The sequence below is a fragment of the Hyperoodon ampullatus genome (genome assembly GCF_949752795.1).
Source record: "Hyperoodon ampullatus genome assembly, chromosome: 13".
Taxonomy (NCBI): Eukaryota; Metazoa; Chordata; class Mammalia; order Artiodactyla; family Ziphiidae; genus Hyperoodon; species Hyperoodon ampullatus.
This window is the reverse complement of record NC_136926.1, coordinates 15482963-15510923: the sequence shown is the minus strand read 5'-3', so window position 1 is coordinate 15510923 and position 27961 is coordinate 15482963. Positions and strand designations below refer to the sequence as shown.

General features: G+C 49.1%; 1 protein-coding gene across 1 annotated transcript; it reads left to right on the top strand.

The window, feature by feature from the left end:
• Positions 1-107: 107 nt before the first annotated feature.
• PLBD2 (phospholipase B domain containing 2) lies at positions 108-27961 on the top strand (the record flags this gene model as incomplete). Its single annotated transcript, XM_079717983.1, has 12 exons — positions 108-397; positions 10924-11017; positions 13105-13263; positions 15066-15166; positions 15386-15600; positions 21248-21345; positions 24184-24344; positions 24932-25027; positions 25288-25359; positions 26026-26178; positions 26791-26953; positions 27057-27961. The coding sequence occupies 12 exons, from the start codon at positions 108-110 to the stop codon at positions 27222-27224; spliced, it is 1770 nt and encodes a 589-aa protein (XP_079574109.1). The 3' UTR covers positions 27225-27961.

Here is a 27961-nt window from a genome sequence, read left to right as displayed (position 1 = left end):
CCCCGCCCCTCCACCGTCTACCTCCTTTTCCAGCCAGCCCTGGCCCGGCCCTCCGCAGCGGAGTGTAGTCACGTGAGCCGGGCTGCGGCGCCCCGCTCCGCACCGTCATGGTGGACCCCATGTATGGATCCCCGGACGGCCGCCTGGCCCGGGCGCTGACGCGGGCGCTGGCGCTGGCCCTGGTGCTGGCTCTGCTGGTCGGGCTGTTCCTGAGCGGCCTGACCGGCGCGATCCCGACCCCGAGGGGTCACCGGGGACCGGGGAGGCCGGTCCCACCCGCCTCCCGCTGCCGTTCGGTGCTCCTGGACCCTGAGACGGGCCAGCTGCGCCTGGTAGATGGCCGCCACCCTGACGCCGTGGCCTGGGCCAACCTTACCAACGCCATCCGCGAGACCGGGTAAGGGTTGGCCTCATCTCGCGCGGACCAGCCGGGGGAGGGAGTTGCGTGGGCGCCGGACCTCGCCTGCCCCTAGGACCAGCCTCTTGCGGTGACAGAGTCCCATCCTTGTCTCCCTGGGGGTCAGTGTCCCACCTCTGAGGCTGCTGCACCGTAGTTGGGTGGGGCTGATGCAGCATCCCTCAGCTCACGGGGAGGAGAAATTCTCACTTCCTTGGTTTTAGCTTACCCCATGGGTGCCAGCCCCCCTGCCTTCTTTCCAGAACCAGAGCAGCCGGACTGAGCTTGGATTCCAGGCCAGTCTGAAAACAGAGGGTCCCTAAATTCACAAAGACCCAGACTGTATCATTGCTTGGCTTCTGCTCCTTGCTTCCCTCCTCTCTCCTGGTCCAGGGGAAAGTCGCTTGGCCAGATACTTAGTATGGAGCCAAGCACTCCATCTTTGGCAGTCACCGTCACTATCCTTATCACCGGGACCCAGGCTGTCATTCTGTTGTATGGCTCTTACCTAACTCCTCTGCCTGTCTGGGCTCTCATTTCCCCATCTGTGGCTTGGATTTTGATGATGTGCTCTGGCTGGGTAGTTGGGTGGTGCCCCTCTCAGGCCTTGTACCAGGGCTGGTGCCCATTCATTCATTCACTCACCTGGTGCTCTTGGCTATGGGGACACAGAGCTGAGGGGGTCCCCATTCAGTCAGGGAGACGGTGCCAGGAGGGAAAATCCTGGGAGTGGGGAACATCTGCCTCAAAGCCTTGTCAGCAAGGCCCAGACCCTGGATCCACGCTGTGCTGGGGAATCTTGGGGAACCCTGTGTCCCCTCCACCTCCTCCCCCACCTGAACTATCCCATCCTGGAGTCATCCGAGTGCTTAGAATACGTTACCCCCTCCAGCAGGCATGGCTTCTCCCACTGCTGCCCCCATCCATTTGGCTGGCTTGCATTCATTTCTGCAGGTGTTGGGGAGACATAGGACACTGTGGACACCCCCGTTCTGGTGCTTTGTGGCACTTGGGAGTATATTAGATAGACCAGAGATTGTGGGGAGAGGACTTGCTGCAGACACAGGAGCTGGGTGCGGCTAATCTGGGAAGGCTCCCAGGGAGAGGAAGCCACAGAGTGGGCTGGCGTCTGTGGAGGGAATCAGAGCTCTGTGGCGACGTGACTCTGGAATCTGGTGACCCAGTCTCTGCTGACTCATATGTTTTGGGCCCCTGCTTAGCAGAGCTAAGAGAGATGACAATCTCTGGATGCTAGTGAGCAGGCACAGAGGTAAGGCTCAGCATGGGGAGGGGGCTTTGGCCCCAGCAGTTCCCCGCTAGGCTGTGTTGCTGTCAATTATGGAAAACAGAGAAGTGGGGAGAGGGCTCCCCTGCTTGTGCTGGATGGAAAGTTCTTCCAGGCTCAGCTCTGGCGCTGTGTGACCTTGGGCAAATCACTTCATCTCTCTGAGCCTGTTTCCTTCCTGAAGGTGGGGCTCGAAGTGAAATTCGGGGGATCACAGAAAGCACCTCTGTTTATTTACTAAAGGAAGGAGTGAATGAAAGAGAAAGGGGCGCGTGTCTTCTGCCCCCACTTTGCAGGTGGGGAAACTGAGAAGTGAGCCTGGTCTCTTCCACACTTCTTGCTCTCACTTCACTGTTCCAGCATCTTTTCTGTCCAGTCTGCCCCTTTCCCTGTGGGTTTGACAGCACTTGGGACTATGATGTAGGGGAAACCGTATGGGAAGCCCCCAATTTATAAGCAGGGATACGGAGGCCCTCAAAGACACCCTGTTGAGAACTCAGGAGTGAGATGTAAGAAAGACATCTGGGGTGTCCTGGCGCCCGAGCAGCAAAATTGCTGATTTGCAGGTGACTGTCTTATTTTTTGGAGGGTGGAAATCATGGTTTGACTCTTCTGTTCACCTAGAATTGGGATCCTTCCTCCTTTCTGGCTCCCAGATTTCACCAGATCCTGGGATTGTCAGGATAACTTGCACGTTTCCTTCCCCCATAATCTTTCCTCTTACTCGTGCTGTATCTGACTCTGGACTGACACTCCCCATGGAGCCTGAAACATTTAGGATTTAATGCTAGGGGATCAGAGATGCACCCAGAAGCAGCGCCTGCGCCAGCCTGGCTCTGGTCTTGGTCCTGGGGAGACCGAACCCTCCAACCTTACCTTTTCCTCCTTTTCTGACCTGATGCCCCCCAACCAGCTGATTGACCTAAATAGCCTTCAAGTTGGGAGAGGAAGTGAATACCAATGGAACTAACCTATTAGGAAACTGGGAAACAACCCAAATCTACCACCAACAGGCAGAAACCCAGCCCAGTAAAATGGATAAATATCACCCAACGGTTTCTTTTTTTTTTTTTAATCTATTTTTTTTGTATTTTATTTAATTTATTTTTTTATACAGCAGGTTCTTATTAGTCATCCATTTTATACACATCAGTGTATACATCTCAATCCCAATCTCACAGTTCATCCCAGCCCCCCACCCCCCTGCCGCTTTCCCCCCTTGGTGTCCATACGTTTCTTCTCTACATCTGTGTCTCAATTTCTGCCCTGCAAAACGGTTCATCTGTACCATTTTTCTAGGTTCCACATATATGCATTAATATACGATATTTGTTTTTCTCTTTCTGACTTACTTCACTCTGTATGACAGTCTCTAGATCCATCCACGTCTCTACAAATGACCCAATTTCATTTCTTTTTATGGCTGAGTAATATTCCATTGTATATATGTACCACATCTTCTTTATCCAGTCGTCTGTCTATGGGCATTTAGGTTGCTTCCATGACCTGGCTGTTGTAAATAGTGCTGCAGTGAACATTGGGGTGCATGTGTCTTTTTGAATTATGGTTTTCTCTGGGTATATGCCCAGTAGTGGGATTGCTGGGTCATATGGTAGTTCTATTTTTAGTTTTTTAAGGAACCTCCATACTGTTCTCCATAGTGGCTATATCAATTTACATTCCCACCAACAGTGCAAGAGGGTTCCCTTTTCTCCACACCCTCTCCAGCATTTGTTGTTTGTAGATTTTCTGATGATGGCCATTCTGACTGGTGTGAGGTGATACCTCATTGTAGTTTTGATGTGCATTTCTCTAATAATTAGTGATGTTGTACAGCTTTTCATGTGCTTCTTGGCCATCTGTATGCCTCCTTTGGAGAAATGTCTATTTAGGTCTTCTGCCCATTTTTGGATTGGGTTGTTTGTTTTTTTAATACTGAGCTGCATGAGCTGTTTTTATATTTTGGAGATTAATCCTTTGTCCGTTGATTCGTTTGCAAATATTTTCTCCCATTCTGAGGGTTGTCTTTTCGTCTTGTTTATGGTTTCCTTTGCTGTGCAAAAGCTTTGAAGTTTCATTAGGTCCCGTTTGTTTACTTTTGTTTCTATTTCCATTACTCTAGGAGGTGGATCAAAAAAGTTCTTGCTGTGATTTATGTCAAAGAGTGTTCTTCCTATGTTTTCCTCTAAGAGTTTTATAGTGTCCAGTCTTACATTTAGGTCTCGAATCCATTTTGAGTTTATTTTTGTGTATGGTGTTAGGGAGTGTTCTAATTTCATTCTTTTACATGTAGCTATCCAGTTTTCCCAGCACCACTTATTAAGGAGACTGTCTTTTCTCCATTGTATATCCTTGCCTCCTTTGTCATAGACTAGTTGACCATAGGTGTGTGGGTTTATCTCTGGGCTTTCTATCTTGTTCCATTGATCTATATTTCTATTTTTATGCCAGTACCATATTGTCTTGATGACTGTAGCTTTGTAGTATAGTCTGAAGTCAGGGAGTCTGATTCCTCCAGCTCTGCTTTTTTCCCTCAAGACTGCTTTGGCTATTTGGGGTCTTTTGTGTCTCCATATAAATTTTAGGATTTTTTTTGTTCTAGTTCTGTAAAAAATGCCATTGGTAATTTGATAGGGATTGCATTGGATCTGTAGATTGCTTTGGGTAGTATAGTCATTTTCACAATATTGATTCTTCTAATCCAAGAACATGGTATATCTCTCCATCTGTTGGTATCATCTTTAATTTCTTTCATCAGTGTCTTATAGTTTTCTGCATACAGGTCTTTTGTTTCCCTAGGTAGGTTTATTCCTAGGTATTTTATTCTTTTTGTTGCAATGGTAAATGGGAGTGTTTCCATAATTTCTCTTTCAGATTTTTCATCATTAGTATATAGGAATGCAGGAGATATCTGTGCATTAATTTTGTATCCTGCAACTTTACCAAATTCACTGATTAGCTCTAGTAGTTTTCTGGTGGCATCTTTAGCGTTCTCTATGTATAGTATCATGTCATCTGCAAACAGTGACAGTTTTACTTCTTCTTTTCCAATTTGTATTCCTTTTATTTCTTTTTCTTCTCTGATTGCCGTGGCTAGGACTTCCAAAATTATGTTGAATAATAGTGGTGAGAGTGGACATCCTTGTCTTGTTCCTGATCTTAGAGGAAATGCTTTCAGTTTTTCACCATTGAGAATGATGTTTGCTGTGGGTTTGTCGTATATGGCCTTTATTATGTTGAGGTAGGTTCCCTCTATGCCCACTTTCTGGAGAGTTTTTATCATAAATGGGTGTTGAATTTTATCAAAAGCTTTTTCTGCACCTATTGAGATGATCATATGGTTTTTATTCTTCAGTTTGTTAATAGGATGTATCACATTGATTGATTTGCCTATGTTGAAGAATCCTTGCATCCTTGGGATAAATCCCACTTGATCATGGTGTATGATCCTTTTAATGTGTTGTTGGATTCTGTTTGCTAATATTTTGTTGGGGATTTTTGCATCTATATTCATCAGTGATATTGGTCTGTAATTTTCTTTTTTTGTAGTATCTTTGTCTGGTTTTGGAATCAGGGCGATGGTGGCCTCATAGAATGAGTTTGGGAGTGTTCCTTCCTCTGCAATTTTTTGGAAGAGTTTGAGAAGGATGGGTGTTAGCTCTTCTCTTCTCTCTTTAATTTTTTAAAAAAATTTTTATTGGCGTATAGCTGATTTACAATGTTGTATTAGTTTCAGGTGTACAGCAAAGTGAATCAGTTATACATATATCTACATTTTTTTTTTTAGATTCTTCTCCCACGTAGCCCATTACAGAGTACTGAGTAGAGTTCCCTGTGCTATACAGCAGGTTCTTATTAGTTATCCAACTGTTTCTTTGAAAAGCCACAAAAGATAAACTTACACCATCAAGAATGGAAAAGGAGTGATAGCCACAGATGAGGTGGTACATCCCACATAGTAGCGGGTGTCCAGGGCACACTATACACTGAAGGGACAATGATGGTGAGGGGGGATTTGTGACCCCTTGCTTATCTCACAAGAATGGTCTGGCTTTTCCCAAACGTGGCCTCTTCATTAGATCCTGGAGTCATCTCAGAGGTATTAGCTGTCCCTGACATAAAACCACAGTGTGGCCCATACACTTTCCAGAAAAAAAAAAAAAAGATTGGGGAAATAGATTCAGTGCAGCCAACTTTTTATTTTTGCCAGACAAGTGCATTAAAAACAAACCAGAACAATATTTATTGATCTCTGCCCATTTCATCTAATAAAAGATCAGCTATTTTAGAACCAAACAAGCAGGAAGGACATGATCTCTGAATCAAGAACAGTCTAATGGGGACATTTTGCTTTAGAAACACATTCTTTCCAGTGGTTTGTTTTTTTGTTTTGTTTTGGCCAGGGACTGGGGTAGAGTCCCCCAAAGTTGTCAGCCAGCACAGCAGTGAGGGATTCCAGAATCCATTTGCTGATGTCCAAGCCTTCCCGTTTGACAGATGGGGAAGCTGAGGCTGGGAGAGTGTGGAGATGTGGTAGAGACAGGGTTTCAGGCTTAACATCAGAGAGATCCAGGTTCAGATCTCTGCCCGGACACTTCCTACAGGTGGCTGTCGGCAGCTGCCTCACGCCCTGAGATGAGGATGGCACCAGCCTTGTTGGGGCCTGGAAGAAAATCATTTGATTAGGGCTTAGGGCCCGAGGGAACAGAGGGATCCTCAGAGATCAGCCAGAGGGGCTCTAGCACTGAAATTCCCTCATGAATGGGAATCACTCTCTTTCCAAGGTATTCTGGAAAGATAGGCAGACACGTGCGTAGCCAGGTTTTCTGAGAACTCGAGCAAAGTGCACAAACCCCATCCAAACTGAATCACCCTAGTTGCCCTTTGGAATGAGGCGGTTCAGAGAGGAATGCAGAAGGCACTCTCTCCAACAAGGGCAGTGCCTAATTCCATATTTACAGTACTGTGGCCTGGCTGGGGGGGTTGGGGGGGGAATTGTCACTCTCCACTCATCCTTTTCCTTTCTGTCCAGCTTGAAAGAGTCACACTGCTCTCTTTTAAATCTTTGTCATTATTACACAAGAATTACACAACTTTCCATGGTAAAAAAATTCTAGCAGTTTAGAAAGGTGAGGTGGAATGTGGAAGGTAAACTGCACTCCCCACTGTTTCTTTTTATATATAACCACTGTTCTTTCTTCTAGAATTTTCTATGCATAAACAGGCCTAAACATACATACATACATACATGTGTATATGTACTGGTATGTGTGTGCGTGTAATGTGTTTGTATTTGAGGTTATCCTGAGTCCACCGTTTGTCCTTCTCTAATCTTATTTTTTTTAAAAAAAACGTTGTGTCTGACATCTCATCAGCACATGGCGGTCTGCCACATGGTTCTAGAAACCCACCGCATATATGGACAGATGATTGTATCAGGCCCCTAACACTGGATGTTTTGGGAGGGTCCTGTTTTCCTCAGCTCTTGTCAAAAATGCTGCTGTGAGCTCTATTTACAATAGCCAGGACATGGAAGCAACCGAAATGTCCATCAACAGATGAATGGATAAAGAAGATGTGGCACATATATACAACGGAATATTACTCAGCCATAAAAAGGAACAAAACTGAGTTATTTGTAGTGAGGTGGTTGGACCTAGAGGCTGTCATACACAGTGAAGTAAGTCAGAAAGAGAAAAACAAATACCGTATGCTAACACATATATATGGAATCTAAAAAAAGAAAGGGTCATGAAGAACCTAGGGGCAAGATGGGAATAAAGATGCAGACTTACTAGAGAATGGACTTGAGGACACGGGGAGGGGGAAGGGTAAGCTGGGATGAAGTGAGAGAGTGGCATGGACATATATACGCTACCAAATGTAAAACAGATAGCTAGTGGGAAGCAGCCGCATAGCACAGGGAGATCAGCTCGGTGCTTTGTGACCACCTAGAGGGGTGGGATGGGGGGGTGGGAGGGCGGGAGATGCAAGAGGGAAGAGATATGGGAACATATGTATATGTATAACTGATTCACTTTGTTATAAAGCAGAAACTAACACACCATTGTAAAGCAATTATACTCTAATAAAGATGTTAAAGATAAAAAATGCTGCTGTGAACAAGGATGCTCATACACATCCGTGAGGGCTGTGTGAGCACCAGTCACAGGGTGAGTTCCTAGCTGCTGCCTGTCTTCAGGGCCTCAGCACTGTGGCCTTGACTGAGCCTGCTCTCTGCAGAAGGAGAGCTTTTAAGCAGGCGCTGTCTGGAAGAAGGCCACTGGCCTCTCAGTTATAACCAGGACTTGGCATCTGAACAGCCTTTTTGGTTTTATGTAAGTTGTGTATGTTCTCCCTTGATTCCCCCGCTTTTTTTTTTTTTTTTAAATCACAAGGGGAACTACATTCTGTACCCTGTTTTAAATTTCTTCCCATCACCAAGTCTACTGGATTGCTCCAAACCTCCCCTCTCAGGTTCATGATGAGACACATATTTAGTGAGTATAAAACATGAGTTCTCTTCTGGCACCTGCCATGGCAACCCTCTGAAATGGGAATCGCTTTGCCCATTTTACAGGTGAGGAAACTGAGGCCCAGAGAGGTTAAGCAATTTGCCCAAAGGTACACAGTTGATAAGAGAGAGACCTGGGGATTCAAACGATGCCTGAGGGACCCACAATCCCAGACTCTCTTTGTCTTCCACTCTCCTTGAAATTTAAAACCTTTATTCTAGTCTCTTGTGTTTTTCTGTCCATATCTGTGGTTATATGTGAGTCATTAGCCGGAAATTCATGGCTCTTAGATTTGTTTGATAAGAACTAACTCCTTCACCTTCAAGGACAAAACAATCCCCCACAAAACTCAGTTAAGGTAGAGGCTCAGAGCACATCACGCTCTGTGATGTTAGTCTCAGCTCTGTTGGGCAAGTGACTTCACCTCTCTGAGCCTCGGGTCCCACAGCTGTAAATTGGGAGAATCAAACTCATGTCATAGGGTCTTTGGGAGAATTTAGAGAGAAAAGTAGACATGTGATGTGCTTAGCACTGGGGGCTATTGTTATCCACCATAGCAGGGCCTCATTACCAGTCCCCACAGGTCCATTTTATCTTGTAGCTCAAGTTCTTTGCTTTGGAACTCTCAGAGCTCAGGCGTCCTTCTTTTACTTTCCCTCTCCTCCCCCCCCACCCCCCTTCTCCCTGCAAGCTCCTACTTAAACTTCAAAACCTGGAGCAGCTGTCACCTCTTCTGTGAAGCCTTCCTAGATTTTACTCAGTAGCAGCAGGAGCGTACCTCCTCAGGGTACTTTATTCCTTTTCTCGTCATAGCAGTTACATATATTCATTCTTGTATACCCTCGGTGTCTGGCACCCAGTAGGTGCTCAAAGAAGCTTGAGTGCCAAAACTATTGGGTGTGAGTATTTTGATAGTCATTTCCTCTCCTGTGTCTTCTCTAGGGCAGAGCTGTGCCTGTCCTGGAGCTCTTTGGTGACTTTTTAGCCAAATTCCTGTGCGACAGTCCTGGCTGAGCCTGGCTCTCCGTGTTGTGTAGCCTCTTCAAGGTCTCATTAGTGTCTTCTGTTGCCCTCATTTTCTTAATAGAAATTGACTTCACAAGTGTTTTCCTTAGTTACAGAAGTCACTTGGGTGAATATTCTTTGTGTACTTGGAGCAAGGATGAAATCCAGACCCATAAAGGAAAGGCTGATAGGACAAAACTGAAAACTACCATATGGCAAAAACAAAAGCAAAAATAAATTAAAATACAGGTACTTTCAATATTAGTGACAAGCCAAGGGCTAATATGTATATAGAGAATTTCACCAACCAATAAGAAAAGGCGATGGGAATTCCCTGGTGGTCTAGTGGTTAGGATTTGGTGCTTTCACAGCCGTGGCCAAGGTTCAATCCCTGGTTGGGGAACTGAGATCCCACAAGCCATGGTGCAGCCGAAAAATAATAATAATAAAGATGAAAAAAAACCACGTTAGAGAAAAAATGAGTAAAGGACATGAACCAAAGAACTATAAATGACCAATAAGAAATAAGAAAATATATGTAGCTTAACTCATTAAAGGATTATAATTACGTGATTGAATTTTTCAACTGTCACCTTAGTAAGGATGAAAAAGATTGATTTTAAGCAGGGAAGTGCACAGACAGGAGTTTGTATGTTGTAGAAATGCAGTATATACCCCAGGCATCACCTGGGAGCTAGTTAGAAATACAGAGTCTTGGGCTTTACCCCAGACCTCCTGATCAGAATCTGCTTCCTGGGAGCCAGCCTGCCTGGAATTGAATCCTAGCTTTGCCCTTCTTAGCTCTGTGACCTTTGGTGTGTGTTATCAGCTAGTATTGGGCAACAGTGTTGTATAACAAACTGCCCCCAAACTCAGCAGCTTGGAACGACAACCGTTTATGCTCATGGATCCTTGGAGCAGTTGGGGCAGCTCTGCTTCATGCTGTAGCTCTGCAGACCTGGTCAGCAACACGTGTCTCTCATATTCTTGGGACCAGTGAGCTGGCCGGGCATGTTTTTCTCGTGGCCATAGCAGGGACACAAGTGGAAACACGGGAGGCCCTTTGAAGGCTAATCTCATAACTGAGACAAGTCACTTCTACCGCATTCCATCGGCCAGAGCAAGTCATATGACATGACTGAGCCCAAATCAAGGGGACAGGGAAGGACATTTGGCCAGTGGTGGGAGGGATGTAAAGCCACACAGCAAAAGGCATGGACGTGGGGGGAAGAGGCTGCGATGCCGTCTACCACAGCAGGTACGTAACTCTGTGCTTGAACTTCCTCCCGTTCTGTACGATGGAGACAGTAACGGTGCCTGCCTTGCAGGACTGTGGGATTGTCATGAGGACTAGTACATGAGTTAATAGATACGGAAGTGACTAGAACAGTGCCTGGCTCAGAAGAAACCCTCAGTAGATATTAGCTGGTATTATCGTGGGGGAGGGGCGGAGAATGAAGGTTAGTACAGCCCTGGGGGAGGCTGTTTGTCAGTATCTATTAAAATTAAAAATGCATGTGTCCTTTGACCTAGCAGGTCCTCTTTTAGGGATTTAGCCTGACACGTGCACAGAGACAGACCGACAGACATTCATGTGAATGGCAGTTCGTCACTGCGTTGTTTTCTATGGTTTAAAACTGCAGACAGGTGCATGCCGAGCTGAGGGCCCGCTTCACGCTCGCCCCCTCGCTGACCAAGTGTCCCCTCTCCTACGCCTGCAGGTGGGCCTTTCTGGAGCTGCACACGAACGGCCACTACAACGATAGCCTGCAGGCCTACGCAGCGGGCGTGGTGGAGGCCGCCGTGTCCGAGGAGGTAAGGACCAACCGCGGGACCCCGGGGTTTCCCCCGCCCATCAGGTGTGTTCCCCAGGGAGCTTTGGAGGCTTCTGAGATGTGTGTAGAGGGGGCTCTCCCACCCCCCGCCTTCCATCTAGTTGGGGAGAAAAGGCTCACATGTATTTGTTAAAAATTTACGCTGGGTGCTATTCGATGCATATAAAAAATACACAGCACATTCCAAGTTACGAAGCTTAGTAATAAAATGAACGCCCAAACTAAACCCTGGAATGTTACGAAAACCATTGACTCTCGACTCCGTTCCCCTGCCTCTCCTACCCCAGAGACACCCACCACACTACTTGTGGTGGCTGTCATTCCCTTTCATTCATTCTTTCATTTATATCGAGATAGAATTCACATGCCATAAAATTCACCATTTTATAATGTACAGTTCAGTGGTTTTTAGTATATTCATAAGGTTGGACAACCACTACCACTATCTAATTCCAGAACATTCTCATCACCCCAGAGAGAAACCCCATACCTGTGAGCAGTCACCTCCCTTTTTCCCCACTCCACCCAGCCCCCGGCAGCCGCTAATCTACTTTCTGTCTCTACGGATTTGCTTATTCTGAACAGTTCCTATGAAAGGAATCATCCAGTATGTGGTCTTTTGTGGCTGGCTTCTTTAACTTGTTTCCAGGGTTCCTCCATGTTTTAGTGTATGTTAGGACGTTATTCCTTTTTATGGCCGAATAATATTGCATTGTAGCGATAGACTATTTTATTTATCCTTTCATCAGTGGGTGGACATTTGAGTTATTTCCACTCCCTTCCTTTGGTTAAACTAGTTTTACTACATGTGATGAAACCTTAAACAACATATTATTTTGCTTTACCTGCTTTTGGGCTTTTTAAAAGTGATAATCACAGATTTCCGAAGGCAGACCGCATCAGGAGTGGGTGAGGCCGTGGTGGGCTGGCCATGCTCCCACACTGTGCGTGAAGGTGTGACACCCACGTTGGAATGCAATTTGGCGTTAACTTGTAGAGTTGAATACACACATGCCTTAGGACCCAGGGGCCCCACTCCTTAGGTGTGTACTTAAGGGGTTCAAAGCAGCCCCAAGGCAAACACACTCAAACGCCACCGGTGGATGCACGGGTAACCGGATTGCAGTAGTGTCACACAGTGCAGGATCATAGAGCAGTGAAAATGAACGAGCAGGGTGGATGGGTGTGAGATGCATGGTGGTGAGAAGGACAGAGCACGTCCCAGGAGACGGTGTACAGTGTGACAGCGTTTAATAAACTCCCTCTCCTCATTCTGACATCCAGCTGCAGTTTGAGATGCCCTCCTGGGACCTCGGTGTCTGGGGAGGTGTCAGACACTGGGTCAGGCCACGCTGTTTTGGGTGCTTGGTGGTATTGGAGGCAAGATTCCATCTCTCAAGGGCCCCGTAGCCTGAGCCAGGAACACTGAGGCAAGGCCCGAAGTGGTTCTCACGTGAGGAACCCCAGACACACGTGCCAGGGGCTTTGCCCACGTTACCTCTCTGAGCTTGCACACCAGCCCCCGAGGGAGGCTCTCTGTCTGTTGCGGTGACGGGGACGATGGGCTCATATGGTCTTTCACCCCCCAGCAGGCTGGCCCAGCTTGTTCATGTGACATCGGGGTGGGGAGGTGGGGAAGGCCTCTTGAGGGCTGGTGGAAGTGGCACAGGATTCTCTAGCCAGGTTCACTGCTGGGTCCTCAGTGCTCAGGACAGGACATAGTAGGTGCTCAAAAAACAAAAAAAGGTAGTCGAGTGACCGAATACCTGTATAGATGGGGGGGGCGGTCCCCAGTAACAGAGGAGGCGTCATCTAGGACAGACTGTGAGTGCTGACGGCTTTCAGAGGAGGGAGGCATCCAGAGGCACTGGGCCCTGGTGGGGGTGAGAGCCGGCTGGGTGAGAGAAGCCAGCGTGGGCAGAGGTGCGGAGGTGTCCTCACCAGAGCTCCTCGACTCTTTGGAGACCTGGATGGGAGTGAGGACTCTGAGCCCGAGTGGGGGCCGGTGGGGCCCTCAGGGGAGAGCGCAGCCCTGCTGCCCCGCCCCTGTCCTCGTCCACCCTACAGCTCATCTATATGCACTGGATGAACACGGTGGTGAATTACTGCGGCCCCTTCGAGTACGAAGTCAGTTACTGCGAGAGGCTCAAGAAGTTCCTGGAGGCCAACCTGGAGTGGATGCAGAAGGAGATGGAGTTGAACAATGGCTCTGCTTACTGGCACCAGGTGGGCACGGCCTCCACGCTCAGAGGGCTGGGGCAGCAGGCTGGGTCTGCTCGGGGGACCTGCTACCACTGCGGCGGCGACTGTCCCAGCTGGCCAACCTGTCTGTCCCCTGCTCCTCTTCGCCAGCCCTTTCTCCCTCCCTCCCTCATCCATCCACCCATCTACCTCCCCATCCTTCCATCCATCTCCTCATCCATCCACAGATCCATCCAGTCTTCCCTCCTTCCCTCCCTCCATGCCCATCCTTCCCTTTCTCCCTCCCATCCATCCGTCTATCCATCCACCCACCCACCCCTGCATCCATCTACCCGTTCATTCGTCCATCTGTTCATCCTTCCATCTATTCTTCCATCCATCCATCCATCCAGTTTTTCAGCACATTCGTCCACGCACCCACAAGTCCATCCATCTTTCACTCTCTTCTTCCCATTTATTCATCTGTCACCAACCTGCCCATCTTAGCCTAGTTGTCAGATATTCTATCCACCCGCCTTGTTGATATACCCCATTTGGTTGCCTGTCTCTCTCTCTGTTCATCATCTACCTGTCTGTCCATCTACCCTCCTATCTACCTGCCTAGCCATCTTTCTGACGGACCACGTTCCCTGCTTCATTCCACCTCTTCCTTCTGGCCAGAGCCTAGGCACCTCTCAGTCTGTCCATCTGTTGGTGCATCCCCTCTGCTGTGTTGCTGCTGGTCGTACATCTCGCCAGGGGCTGCCCAGTTCTCCAGGGTGATGCCCATACTCTTTAATGTGGCCTCCACACCCCCCTGCACCCTATCCCTCCCCAGCCTCATCTACTGACCTTCTCAATCTGTGCTCCAGCCTCCCTGGCCTCCTCCCAGTTCCTTGAACAAGATGTTACCTCTTCACTCAGGGCTTTAAAATGTGCTGTTCCTTCTGCCTGGAACACTTTTCCTTCTCCCCATCTGCCTGGCTCACCTCCACCCTTCCTCACCTCCACGTCCCCTCCCTGCAGTTCTTCGTAGCCCTCTTGTGAGGCATTCAGATTCTGTCTTCAACTGGACTTGGGCCCCATGAGGACAAGGCAAGGACCACATCTGCCTTGTCCACTGTGGTATCCCCAGTACCTAGCACAGGGGCTGGCACATAGTAGGCGCTTTATAAGTGAAGGTTTGTTGAGTATTTACAGATGAAGGAGTGAATCCATCTGGTCCCGTCCATCTACTTCAGCACCTGCCTGAACATCTGTCCTTCTCTTCACCCTCTTGTCCATCTAGATGATTGCCTTTCTCTCTGTCCTTCTCTCATGTAACTCAGTAGCCATCATCCATCCATCCATCCATCTGTCCTTTTGTCTATCCATCTTACGGATGCTTGCTAAGTGCCTGGTGTATGCCCAGCACAGTCCAAGGCCCGGTGGGGGACACAGTGATATACTCCATGGTTACAGAACAATGACAGTGACAGTGGGGAGAAGTCAGCCACATGAGACAAGTGCGCTGAGCTAGCAGCACAGCCAGTAAAACTCAGAACAGGGAGCAGTCAACAGTGGGCCAGGGCAGGCTGGGAGGCTTCCTGGAGGAGGTGGATTTGAGTTGGGTTCTTAAGTGGGGTGATTTGGGGTTGCCACAGGATGGAGACATATAGTTAAATGATGGCAGGAGGGTGCTTGGCATGGAGGGGTGGGTGGTGGTTAAGTGGGGGGTCAGGGTTGGCTGGAGCCTGGAGGGTGCATCTGAGCCTCCCTTGCTGGAGCCCCTCCCATTGCAGAAGGCATGAGCCTGGGGGAGAGGCCTCACCCTCCCTCTGCCCCCTGCCCCCTCCCCCTCCCCCTAGGTGCGGCTGACCCTCCTGCAGCTGAAAGGCCTAGAGGACAGCTATGAAGGCAGTGTGACCTTTCCAACTGGGAAGTTCACCATCAAACCCTTGGGGTTCCTGTAAGTGCCACCCCCAGAGTGGACAGGGCAGGGGAAAGTGCCACACACCTTATAGTCAGACAGACCTGGGTTCCAATACCAGCCCTGCCACTTCCTGGCTACATGGCCTCGGACCGGTCGCCCAACCTCCCAGTGCCTCAGCTTTCTCTTCTGTGAAATGGGTATGTAATGGCACTCCCAGCAGGCGTGGTAACCCTCTGGCACTCTGACCCTCCTCAGCCTGTTGCAGATCTCTGGAGACCTCGAAGACTTAGAGCTGGCCCTGAATAAGACCAAGACCAAGCGTGCTACGGGCTCTGGCTCCTGCTCTGCCCTCATCAAGCTGCTGCCTGGCCAGAGTGACCTCCTGGTTGCCCACAACACCTGGCACTCCTACCAGTACATGCTGCGCATCATGAAAAAGTACTGGTTCCAGTTCAGAGAAGGGCCCCAAGGTGGGTAGATGTGGGTGGGTCTGTGTGTGAGCATGTATGTGGGTACACAGTGGGCATAGTACTGGGAGGTGTGGGCCTCAGCCCCGTATACACTGGGGTCACCATAAGGCCACTCTAAGAGTTCATGTTATTTTTAACATGTTTATTTCCTTTTAATTTTTATCTCACAAGGCGTATCAGTAAGCTACTGCTGCGTAACAAATCACCCCAAATTTAAAACAACAAAGGTTTAAAACATAGCCATTTATTTTTGCTCACATGTCCATGGGTCTGCTGGGTGGTTTTGTTATTCTGGGACAAGCCTGCTGATTGTGGCTGGCCTCACTGATGCTTCTGTAGTCAGCTGGGGTGAGCTGGCTGACCTAGGATGGCCTCGTCTGCACGTCTAGGGGTTGGCTGTCAGCTGGGATGATGTGACAGCTGGGCTACGTGGTCTTTCATCCTCCCACAGGCTAGCTCAGGCTTGTTCATGTGACATCTGGGCAGGCAAGTGTGGAAGGCCTCTCGAAGGCTGATTGAAACTGGCACAGCATTCTGTTGCTCAAAGCAAGTCAAGTGACCCATGCAGATTCAAGAAGTGGGGAAATAGACCCGACCATGTGATATAAGGAACTGCAGAGTCACATTGCAGATGACGTGGATACAAGTATGGGGAGAGTTACAGCCATTTTTGCAAACAGCTACACAGGAATGGATGAATACGTTCTTCCTGTCAAATGTGAAAACCTTGCCACTAAGGTCCAAGTGCCAGACAGTGTGCCCGTCATTCCTGGCCCTAGTGTTAAGTCTAGAGGTAGCCACTGCCAAATGTTTGCAGTGCCTCCTTCTTGGACAAACTTAAAAAAATTAATGTTGCCAGGAGGTGGCGAGAGGGTGGGGAAATGTATACCCTCATTCACTGCTAACGGGAGTGGGAGCTGGCACGGCCACTTTGAAGAGGAGCCCAGCTGGCGTCAAACAAAATTTAAAATCTGTCTCGCCTGTGATGCAGCAACCCTCTGGCTCAGATCTGTCCCTGGAGAAACATTTCTATTTCTGCAAGGGGATTGTGTACGTGGCTGTCAGCTGCATTAGTGGTTTGGAAACAACCTAATGCCCATTAACTTAAATTTAAACTTCTAAATTGACATTTGTACAGAAAAGTGTGTGCATCATAAGTGTACAGCTGGAATTTTTGCACGTTGAACACACACCTGTGTGTGTAACATCCAGACAGAGGAACAATATTCCCAGCCCCCAGAAGCTTCCTTCCTGTCCCTTTCCAGGCACTGTCCCCAGCCCATAGTGACTTCTCACAGCCTGGATTAGGTTTGATGGATTTGGAATGTTTTGCAAATGGAATCATGCAGCATGGGCTTGTTGGCATCTGGCTTCTTTCACTCAGTGTAACGTCTGTGAGTTTCATCCACGTTGTCCTCTGTAGCTGCAGATCTGTCGTTCCCATGGCTGTGTATCCACTATCGTCTTAATATCTGAAAAACCTACATAAGTCATACACGTATGTTATGGAAAATTGGAAAATGTGGCAAAACACACATACACACAATGCAAGTCACTGGAACACCCCACATCCCACAAGAGGTCATTTCTGCAAACACTTGGTTATGTTTTTTCAGACTTTTAAAAAACGTACCTCACTTTCCCATTTGTTTTAACTTATCAATATTTTTATTATGCTATGTATACGTAAATACATCCTCACTGTCACAGATTCCAGCAATAGAGATGACGAAATACATGTCCCTTGATACCTTCGTCCCAAATTCCAGGTCTCTCCTAAGAGGAAAGCACTGATGCCATTTTGGTTTGGATCTATCTAGATTTTGGGGGATGCATTTATATGTGTGTATATATGGACCTTTTAAAAATTAATAGACTTTATTTCTTAGAAAAATTTTACATGGACATAAATTGAGTAGACGGTACAGAGCGTTCCCATATATCTCCCTTCCCACTTTCCCCTGTTACTAGCCTCTTGCATTAGTGTGGTTCATTTGTTACAATTGATGAACCAGTATTTATACATTATTGTCAACTGAAGTCCATGGTTTACATTTGAATTCACTCTTTGTAGAGTTTTATGGATTTTTGATGAATGCTCAATGACATGTATCCGCCATTACAGTATTCTACAGAATAGTTGCACAGCCCTAAAAAGTTTGCTTTCTGGGTTTTTAAAAAAAACATAAATGAGATCATGCTATATGGGTTGTTTGCTACTTGTTCCTCTTGCTCCACAGCCGGCCTTGGAGAGCTTTTGATATTGCCATGTTCGGTCCACCTTTTAACAGCTGGACGTTAAATTTTTTTTTTTTTTTTTGCGGTACGCTGGCCTCTCACTGTTGTGGCCTCTCCCGTTGTGGAGCACAGGCTCCGGACGCGCAGGCTCAGCGGCCATGGCTCACGGGCCCAGCCGCTCCACGGCATGTGGGATCTTCCTGGACCGGGGCATGAACCCGTGTCCCCTGCATCGGCAGGTGGACTCCCAATCACTGCGCCACCAGGGAAGCCCTGGATGTTAAATTTTAATTAGTCCCCAGTTGAGGATATGGGCCATTTCCAGGTCTTTGCTCTTCCTCCCTCCCTCCCTTCTTTCTTTTTAAAAAATATTTATTTCTTTATTTGGCCGCACCGTGAGGCTCATCCAGTGAGAGCAAGGAGTCCCAACCACTGGACTGCCAGGGAATTCCCAGGTCTTCGCTGTTTCAAACAGTACTACAGCAAGCAAGTGGGCCCCCAGATGTGTTTTCCTGGTGGACACGCTGGGTTAAAAGATGAGTATAATTAAAATTTTAGTTTCTAGATAGATAACGGCCAAATTGCTTCAAAAAATGGTTGGGCCAATTTACACTTCCACCGCCATTCTGTGAATATGTTGTCTTTCCCCACAGCCTTGCTAGCACTGGGTTTTATGGTTCATTTCAAATTTTTTTGCCATTCTGCTGGGTGATAAATGATGTCCCGGACTAAGTTTGTTCTGTTTTTTTTTTTTTTTTAATTCACCTTATTGATGGATAGCTTAAATACACATTTAGAGCATATAATTTGATGGGTTTGGACAAACATATGCAGTCATGTAAACACCATTCCATAAAGATATAGAACATTTCCACCACCCTAGAAAGTTCCCTGTGACCTTTGCAGTTAGCCTCCACCCCTCTCCCCAGGCAGCCGCTCTTCTGATTTCTTTCCCATGAGGTTAGATTTGCCTGTTCTAGAACTTCATATAAACCTGCACTAATTTTTAAAAATTTTCTAAGGGAATTCCCTGGCGGTCCAGTGGTTAGGACTCTGCACTTCCACTGCAGGGGGCACAGGTTTGATCCCTGGTCAGGGAACTAAGATCCTGCATGCCTCACAGTGCAGCCAAAAAAAACGGGTTTTTTTCTAGTTTTATTTATTTATTTAATTGAGGTGAAGTTCACATAACAAAATTAACTATTTTAAAGTTAATTCAGTTAATTCACTGAACAATTCAGTGGCATTTAATACATTCACAGTGTTGTGCAACTGCCACCTCAGTCTAGTTCCAAAACGTTTTCATCACCAAGAGAGGAAACCCTGTACCCACTGAGTAATCACTCCCTTTTCCCCATCCTCCCAGCCCCTGGCAACCACTAATCTACTTTCTATCTCTGTAGATTTACCTGCTCTGGACATCCCATAAAAACGGAAACATACAGTGGTGGTTTTCTTACGACTGGCTTATTTCACTCAGCATCATAATTTCAAGTCTTCTCCATGTCATAGCAGGTGTTAGCACTTAATTCCTTTTTCTGACTGCCTAATATTTTGCCGCATGGAGACACTACAGTTTGTTTATCCATCCATCTATTGATGGATATTTGTGTTATTTCTTTTTGTATTCTACACTAATTTTCAATAATTAAAACAAATTAATCAAGTCATATATGTTCACTGTAGGAAGTTAGAAGATAGAGCACAAAGAAGCAATAAAAATCACTTGTAACCCACCCTGCCACCAGCCCCTGAAAAACCACCATTGGTGTTGGTTGTTTTCCCTTCCAGTTTTAGCTGTTCATTGATGACTTTGCCCTTTTTACTTTTTCTATTCATTAGTTATATAGAAATAGTTCCTTTGGTCCATCCTCTCATCCCTAGTGGCCCTCATCCCCACCCCAGAACACTTCGTACTGAAAGTCCATCTCTTGACAAGTGCTGGTGTGGTTATGCAGTAACCTTGATTGTAGGCCTACTGGGTACCCACTGTTGTGCTAGAAACTACCTCCACGATCTTATAAATTAAATCTTTACAACTGCCCTGTGTGGGATGAAGGATTATTATTCCCAGTTTGCAGATAAGGAAACTGAGGCTCAGAAAGGCTAAGTAACTCGACATAAATCAAACAGTTGATAAGGGCCTGAACCGGGACTCTGCCCAGGTCTCCTCCCCACAAAGCCTGTGTTCTCATATGATCCATCCATCTCACTTCCAGGAAATAAAATCTTGAGGAAGTGTCTGCACTCCTATATTCATTGCAGTATTCACAATAGCTGAGATATGGAAACAACCTAAATGTCCATAGGCAGACAAATGGATAAAGAAAATGTACACGTACACACACACATACACACACACATACACAAACATACAATGGAGTATTATTCAACTGAAAAAAGCAGGAAACTCTGCCCTTTGCGACAACATGGGTGAACCTGGAGGCCATTATGCTAAGTGAAATAAGTCAGAGAAAGACAAATACCGTATGATCTCACTTTCATGTGGAATCTAAAAAAGTTGAACTCGAGGGAATTCCCTGGCGGTCTGGTGGTTAGGACTCTGTGCTTTCACTGCTGCGGGCCCGGGTTCAGTCCCTGGTTGGAGAATTACGATCCCGCAAGCTGCGTGGTACGGCCAAAAAAAAAAAAGTTGAACTGATATAAGCAGAGAGTAGAATGGTAGTTGCAGGCGGCTGGGGGGAAGGGGAAATGGGGAGATGCTGGTCAGAGAGTACCATCTCCCAGTTAGAAGATAAATGAATGCTGGAGTCTAAAGCACAGCATGGTGACTGTAGTTAACAACACCGTATTGTATACTTGAAACTTGCCAAGAGAGTAGAACTTCAGTGTTCTCACCACACACACAGCACAGGTAACCATGTGAAGTGATGGATGTGTAAATTAGCTTGACTGTGGCCATCCTTTCACAGCGTCTACGCCTATCCAGACATCACAGTGTGCACCTTAAACACAGACAATTTTTATTTGTCAATTATACCTCAGTAAAGCAGGGGATAAACCCTCCCTCCACCCCCCCAAAACCCCCAAAAAAACAAAGTCCGTGCTCTCAGACTTCTGGGTATTTGCTCTGTGAATTATCTTTTTCACAATAGGTTTTTGCAATTAAAAAAAAAAAAAGGGAAAGCCAAAAAAAGGTACAGTAATCAAAACAGTTATATATATATATATATATGGATATATATATATTGCTACTAGCTTTTACACAAATGGCCTGGTTTGCTGACGCAGAAAGAATGGAGTAGGGGCTTCCTCTGAAGCCTGCTGTTCCACCTGGAGACTCCCAAGTCTTGCTGGGAGGGGGAGTGGGGTTCTCCGTATGCGCTTGTCTGACCAGGCCCCCTCCCCTGCCCACCCCCCCACCCCGGGCTCACTCTCCCGCCTGCAGAGCAATCTACCCGGGCTCCCGGCAACAGGGTGATCTTCTCATCCTACCCTGGTACCATTTTCTCCTGTGATGACTTCTACATCCTGGGCAGCGGGCTGGTGAGTCATCCTCTGGTGTCACTTTTCTCCCCGGGCAGCTTCGCACCCAGCAGCTTAGGCACAGCAGGGGGACGCAGACCCCACATTCCCGCATCACCACCACCCCAGGGTCGAGGCCGTCCTCTACCAGGAAACGCTTGTAAAATGTCACTCCCCAGGTCACGCCTGGGCCTCCAGACCCTGCAGCTGGCCTGGGACTCTCTATTGTCCTGCAGCTCCTCAGAAATCCCTGGTTTGGGCCCTTTTGAAATATCCGTGGCCCCAGTGACCTCATTTTGTGTTTCTGTATTTAGGACAAGCCATCTCTCTCCCTACCATGACTCTGCTCTTTCTCCTTCCGCCTTCCCTTTTGCTTTCCACAAAACCCCCTCTAAACCTGGCTGGGTTTTCTGAATAAATGTTGTTTACAATGTGTTGTTTTTATCGGTTTTCCTGGCTGGGCTCCAAACTCATTTAGAAATCCGTTCCTGGCACCCCTCGAGGACACAGCAAGCTCTGTAGTCGCCAGGGTAACACTGCAGAGGAGAAAAAACATCACTTAAAAAAGAAAAATCCTAGATGCAGAAGATGCCAATTCTGGGGAGGGGAGAGGAAGGGTCTCTTTTTCTTCTATTACTTTGTGAGAGGACCGTGGGATTTAGTTCCCTTAAATGTGGGAAGAAGCATGAAAGGGGCCAGGCAGGGGGTGAGGGGACCCCCTTGCTGCGGTCTGGGGTGGGGAAAGCAGGAGCGAAGCCTGGGGAAGGACAGTTGAAGTGGTTTCATCCAGTTACGGAACGTGTCCGGGAAGGAAATTTACCTTCCATCTGGGTGCTTAACTGTTTTTGTGCCACAGACTCCTTTGGCAGTCTGGGGAGCCGTGAACCCCTTCTCAGAATAATGCTTTTAAATGCACAAGCCAACATATATGAGATCATAAAGGAAACCAATTATATCGACATGCATGTATCGAAATATTATATAAGTAAACTTTTAATGTAATATACAAGTATACCTCGTTTTATTGAACTTTGCAGATATTGCAGTTTTTACAAATTGAAGGTTTGTAACAACCCTGCATCGGGCAAGTCTGTCAGCGCCATTTTTCTAACAACATTTGCTCATTTTGTGTCTCTGTGTCACACTCTGGTAATTCTCACAATATGTTAAGGTTTTCATTATTATTATATTCATTATGGTCATCTGTGATCAGTGATCTTTGATGTGACTATTATAATTGGTTTTTTGTTTTGTATTTTTTTTCTATTTTTAAATTAAGGTATGTACATTGGGTTTTAAGATATAATACTATTGCACACTTAATAGACTATAGTATAGTGGAATCGTAACTCTTATATGCACTGGGAAATCAAAAAATCCATGTGACTTGGTTTCTTGTGGTATTCACTTTATTGCAGCAGTCCGGAACAGAACCCGCGATATCTCTCGGGTCCGCCTGTATGTGCTGCTTTATTAGCACGTTAAATAAGAAACTCCAGGAACTTCCCTGGTGGTCCAGTGGTTAAGATTCCATGCTCCCAATGGAGGGGGCACGGGTTCGATCCCTGGTCGGGGAACTAAAATCCCTCATGCCACAAGATGTGGCCAAAAAAAAAAAAAAAAGAAAGAAACTCCAGTCGCAGGTGGGTTACCTGCCATAATTTACAAGTATGAGGAGTGTAAACGATATCTTGAGATGTGTGCAATCCTGTCCTATGGTGGGAAAACATCTGTGATTTCTGTTGGTGACGATCTCAGGTACCGCTAATAACACTGTCGTGTCACCTCATTAGCAGTGGAAGGAGATGCTGCATTTCGGTTTGACATTAGTGGAAATAAAGATGTAATGTTTCCCCACCCAAGTCTGCAGACTCCCTGAGCACTGCCCCAGGTTGAGAACAACCCCTGGCGCAGAGAGAGGAAACTGCCCTCCAGGGCTTCTGAGGCCATGCGGGTCTGAATCCTGGCGATGACGTGGGACACTAGAGTGATGAGGAGGGTACAGTGTGGAGGGAGTAGAGAAGCTCTTCCTACCTGGGCATCGCTGTTGAGAGGCTTGCTTTGCAGATTCCTCTTTGAAACATCATATTTACGGCTATTGCTATCTCTTAGTTGTTTTCCAGCTTCGTATAAAAAAGGAGGAAGCATGCTAATATCCTGCTGGAGGGGAGCAAGCCCCGATTTTTTTTTTTTTACATCTTTATTGGAGTATAATTGCTTTACAATGGTGTGTTAGTTTCTGCTGTATAACAAAGTGACTCAGTTATACATATACATATGTTCCCATATCTCTTCCCACGCCCCGATTTAAGAGTTGGAAGTCTGAGGGTCAAATCTTGGCCCATCCACGTAGTGGCCATGACCTTTTGGCAAGTCTTTTAGCTTCTCCAGACCTCAGTTTACCTTTCAAGAAGAAGGGGGCTTAATAGCCTGCTGTGTTTTCCCCCGGAGGGCTGTAAGAGTTCATGGAGATTGTAGTAGTCCACCAGGCTACCAACCCCAAGCCTCCCAGCTTTCCCTGCGGAACTGCAGGGAAGGGGTAGAGATGGGATGCTATCTCTCTGGGGAAAGAGTTGACCCACTTGGTAGGGGCAGTGGGTCCTGTAGGAGCAGCACCCTGGGCTCTCTTAGGGGCTGTTCCCCAGGGCAAAGGTGGATGCACGATCTTGATCATGAACCCCCTCAATGCTCATCCAAAGAACTAGTGAGGAACATGCACCTAAGCCAGGACATGAAGTTTTAAAAAACGGGTCAACAGATTTGAACCACGATTGATGCAGCGCTGCCACTTGGTGGCACCATGCCCCGGTTGTGAGTTAGGGGGCCCTTTCGTGCAGCGCCCCCTCGGCTCTCCCACAGGTGACCCTGGAGACCACCATCGGCAACCGGAACTCCGCCCTGTGGAAGTACGTGCAGCCCGAGGGCTGTGTGCTGGAGTGGATGCGAAATGTTGTGGCCAATCGCCTGGCCTTGGACGGGGACTCCTGGGCTGATATCTTCAAGAGGTTCAACAGTGGCACGTGAGTGGGCTTCTGGCACTGCAGCGAACCTCCCCACTAATGCTCAGACCCTGGGAGACCTGATGTGGCACCGGGGCCACACACCCCACACCCTCTGCAGAGTCCTCTCCTTGTTTTATACGTGGGGAAACTGAGGCACAGGGAAGGAAAGGATTTGCCCCCCTCTTGCAGGCTTCTCCACCCAGGGAAAGGCTCCCAGAGGAAGGACAGCAAGACACTTGGAACTTGAGAGCTCTGGGGACAGTGGAGAGGGTCATCCGAGGAGATGGACATGGGTGGATGGGGCCCCATGAGCCAGAGACATGGGAACTGGATAGGGCAGGGTCTTAGAACATTGCGCAGAATTGACCTTTGTTCCAGTAAGCACTAGGGAGCCATAGACTCTTCTGGAGCAGGTAAGCAGCATGATGAGAGAAAAGTCTGAGGACACCTGGTCAAGCTAAAGTGTCCGGGTGACGGTCGGATGGCCGGACGCGCCCAGACCACCCCGGCCCCATGATTCCTGACTGTGTGTGGCCCTGGGGGCAGGGGGAGGCTGGGGCAGTGACCCCAGGGCCTGTTCAGCCCTCCTTCCTTGGGCATGGCAGGTACAACAACCAGTGGATGATCGTGGACTACAAGGCATTTGTCCCCGGCGGGCCCAGCCCTGGGAGAAGGGTGCTCACCATCCTGGAGCAGATCCCGTGAGTACCCGGAAAGGGGCAGGGCATTCCAGCAGAGGGAACTGCCAAGGCAGAGGCCTGCAGGTAGCTGAATCGTGTGCGGGAGGGGAAACCTCAAGAAGGCAATACTGGAGGAGAAGGCAGCCCCTGATTGGGGCTAAAGATTGGGGACATAATCTAGCTCCAGGCAATGGGGAGCCAGCGAGGGTCCTTGAGCAGGGCAGCGCCCACAGGAGCCCCCTTTCTCACCACTCCTGCCCCTTGTCCCTTCCCGGTTGCAGGGACATGGTGGTGGTGGCCGACAGGACCTCGGAACTCTACCAGAAGACCTACTGGGCCAGCTACAATATCCCGTATGTCCCCCCTTCCTGGTATTCCCCACCCTTTGCTCAGCTCTCCATGCTGGGGAGGGGTGCTTCCCAGGTGATTCTTTACCTCCACAAAGAAACCCACCCTACCCCCTTTTTCTCCAGGAAAGCCCTGACGGTTTTAGGGTACAGTTGTGAGGTCGGCATCCGTTCGGCCTCCCAGTCTGCACCCACCCACCGCAGGGTGGTAGGGGGCGGCCTGGCTCAGGTGCCGACCCCTGCCGTGGCTCTCCAGCTGGAGCTGCTTTAACTGGGCTGCACAGGCAGCACCTCTTGACCCTCACTGTGCTTTACCTGGGTTATCCCCTTTGATCCGTACAGCCACTGTGCGTGGTAGCCACTGCTCCTATTCCCATTTCACAGATGATGAAACTGAGGCCTTGAGAAAGTACCTAACTCTCCTAAGGTTCCATAGGTGGCCAACAGTGAAGTCAGGATTTGAACCGGTGCCTCTTGGACCCCAGAGCCCTAGCTTGGCCACCCCACCAAGCCACCCCACAGCACAAACAAAAGACACGATTATTGCTATCCTGACTGTCGTGGTTGTTGGTGTTAATGTCGTGGCACGACCGCCCCCTTCACCTCCCTGGCCACGGTCACGGCCGGGTGAAGTCAGTGGGGGTCGTGAGTGACCATCCTCGTTCCCAGCAGGTCCTTTGAGTCTGTGTTCAACGCCAGTGGGCTTCCGGCCCTGGTGGCCCACTTTGGGGACTGGTTCTCCTACGACGGGAGCCCCCGGGCCCAGATCTTCCGGCGGAACCAGTCGCTGGTAAACGACCTGAACTCCATGATCCGGCTTATGAGGTACGCGGGGGACCATGAGGCCAGAGTCATGTGGTGGGGCTTTGTTGTAACTCATTTCAACCTCCCAACAAGCCCGGGGTGGGGGTGCGGCAGGAGGGTGGTGCAACTGTGTAGCAACCAGGACAGCAGGACCGAGGCAGCGCTCAGCTGAGCCCTGTTGCTGTCCTCATGTCATGGGCGAGGATGACGAACAGCTGTGGAGTGACCGCCCTGTGCCGGGCTCCGTGCTTGGGACTGGGAAACGGGCACAGAACGTGTCCCCCCTGTCCTTTGGGGGATGCAGAAATCCCTCCCGGACTCACACTGATGTGGACGTGTAACTAGGACCGTCTGAGCTCCAGGAAATGCTGTGAAGGGACAAAACGGGGTCTCTGGCCTGGCCTGGGATGGGGGCCCAGAGGGATTCCCCGAGGGAGGGATGGCAGAGCCAGAGCCGAGGCTGAGTGATGCCTGTGGAGTGACCAGCTGAAGGGGGAGGTGGTGGCTGAAGCCCAGGCGGCGGGAGGGAGCCGGGCACATTGAAAGCAGGCGGCTGAGCTAGGGGCTGCCGCCAGCAGTCTGGCCTCCCCCGCTCCCCCGAACGACTGGTGTTTCCTCTCTTTCCGCCTCCAGGTACAACGACTTCCTGCATGACCCCCTGTCATTGTGCAAAGCTTGCAACCCCAAGCCCAACGGGGAGAATGCCGTCTCGGCCCGCTCTGACCTCAACCCAGCCAACGGCTCCTACCCCTTCCAGGCCCTGCACCAGCGCTCCCATGGGGGCATCGACGTGAAGGTGCCGGGCCTGGGGCTGTGGATGGGGTCAAAGTTGGGGCGGGGAGCAGCAGAGCCTCCCAGGTTGGGACAACTCAACGACCTGCCCTCCCCTCTGCCCCCAGGTGACCAGCACGGCACTGGCCAAGGCCTTGCGTCTCCTGGCGGCCAGCGGCCCCACGTGGGACCAGCTGCCCCCGTTCCAGTGGAGCACCTCGCCCTTCAGCAGTCTGCTGCACATGGGCCAGCCTGACCTCTGGAAGTTCTCACCCATCGAGGTCTGGTGGGACTGAGGCTCCATCTCTGCTCTGCTGACCCCAGCGGGGCCACCCGACTGCCTGTGCCCCCGCCCCGGTCCCCCATGTGAGCGTTGCCCCCCCGCCACTGTGCCCAGGTTCACTCTCATCTGAGTGGCCTCGTGGGTGGGGAACGGAACGCGATGGGACCCAGGCCTGACTCTGTCCCCTAAGTGGGTGATGCCATCCCCGTCTCCCTCTGCCTCTCTGCGTCTCTCTCTCTCCCCCTGCTTTTCTCTCTCTTCCAGCCTTGGGCCCCCTCCTCAGGCCGCCCCTTCCTGAGGGCGGGAGCCGGATCCTGGGACCAGGTTCCAGGGCCCCTAGTGGGGCCGGCAGGAGAGGCCTGTTCCAGTGCCTGATTCCCAGTGCTGTTCCTGCCGGCGGCTCTGGAGCTTCAGCCCCCGAGACCCGGGCGTTGCCTCCGGTTGGCATCTCTCCTCCCAGCTCCCGACCCCAGCCCGACTCTGCGCCGTCCGGGAACTAGCTCCCCTGTTTCTCCTCCTGGACGGCTCCTTGAGGACAGGAACTTGAAACCAAACAAGAACCAAAGTTTCTGGCCACTTGTGGCTGGAAGGGCCCGAGTGTCCTCTCTCCGGGGGCATGCAAGCGTGTCAGCCCCCTGCTCCAGCCTCGGCCCGTGCCCCCCCCAAACCCAGGCCTGCCCCTGGCCTCAGGGCATTGCCCACAGGTCCCCTGCTACAGGAACCAAATCGCAGGCTGTGCCGCCATTAAAA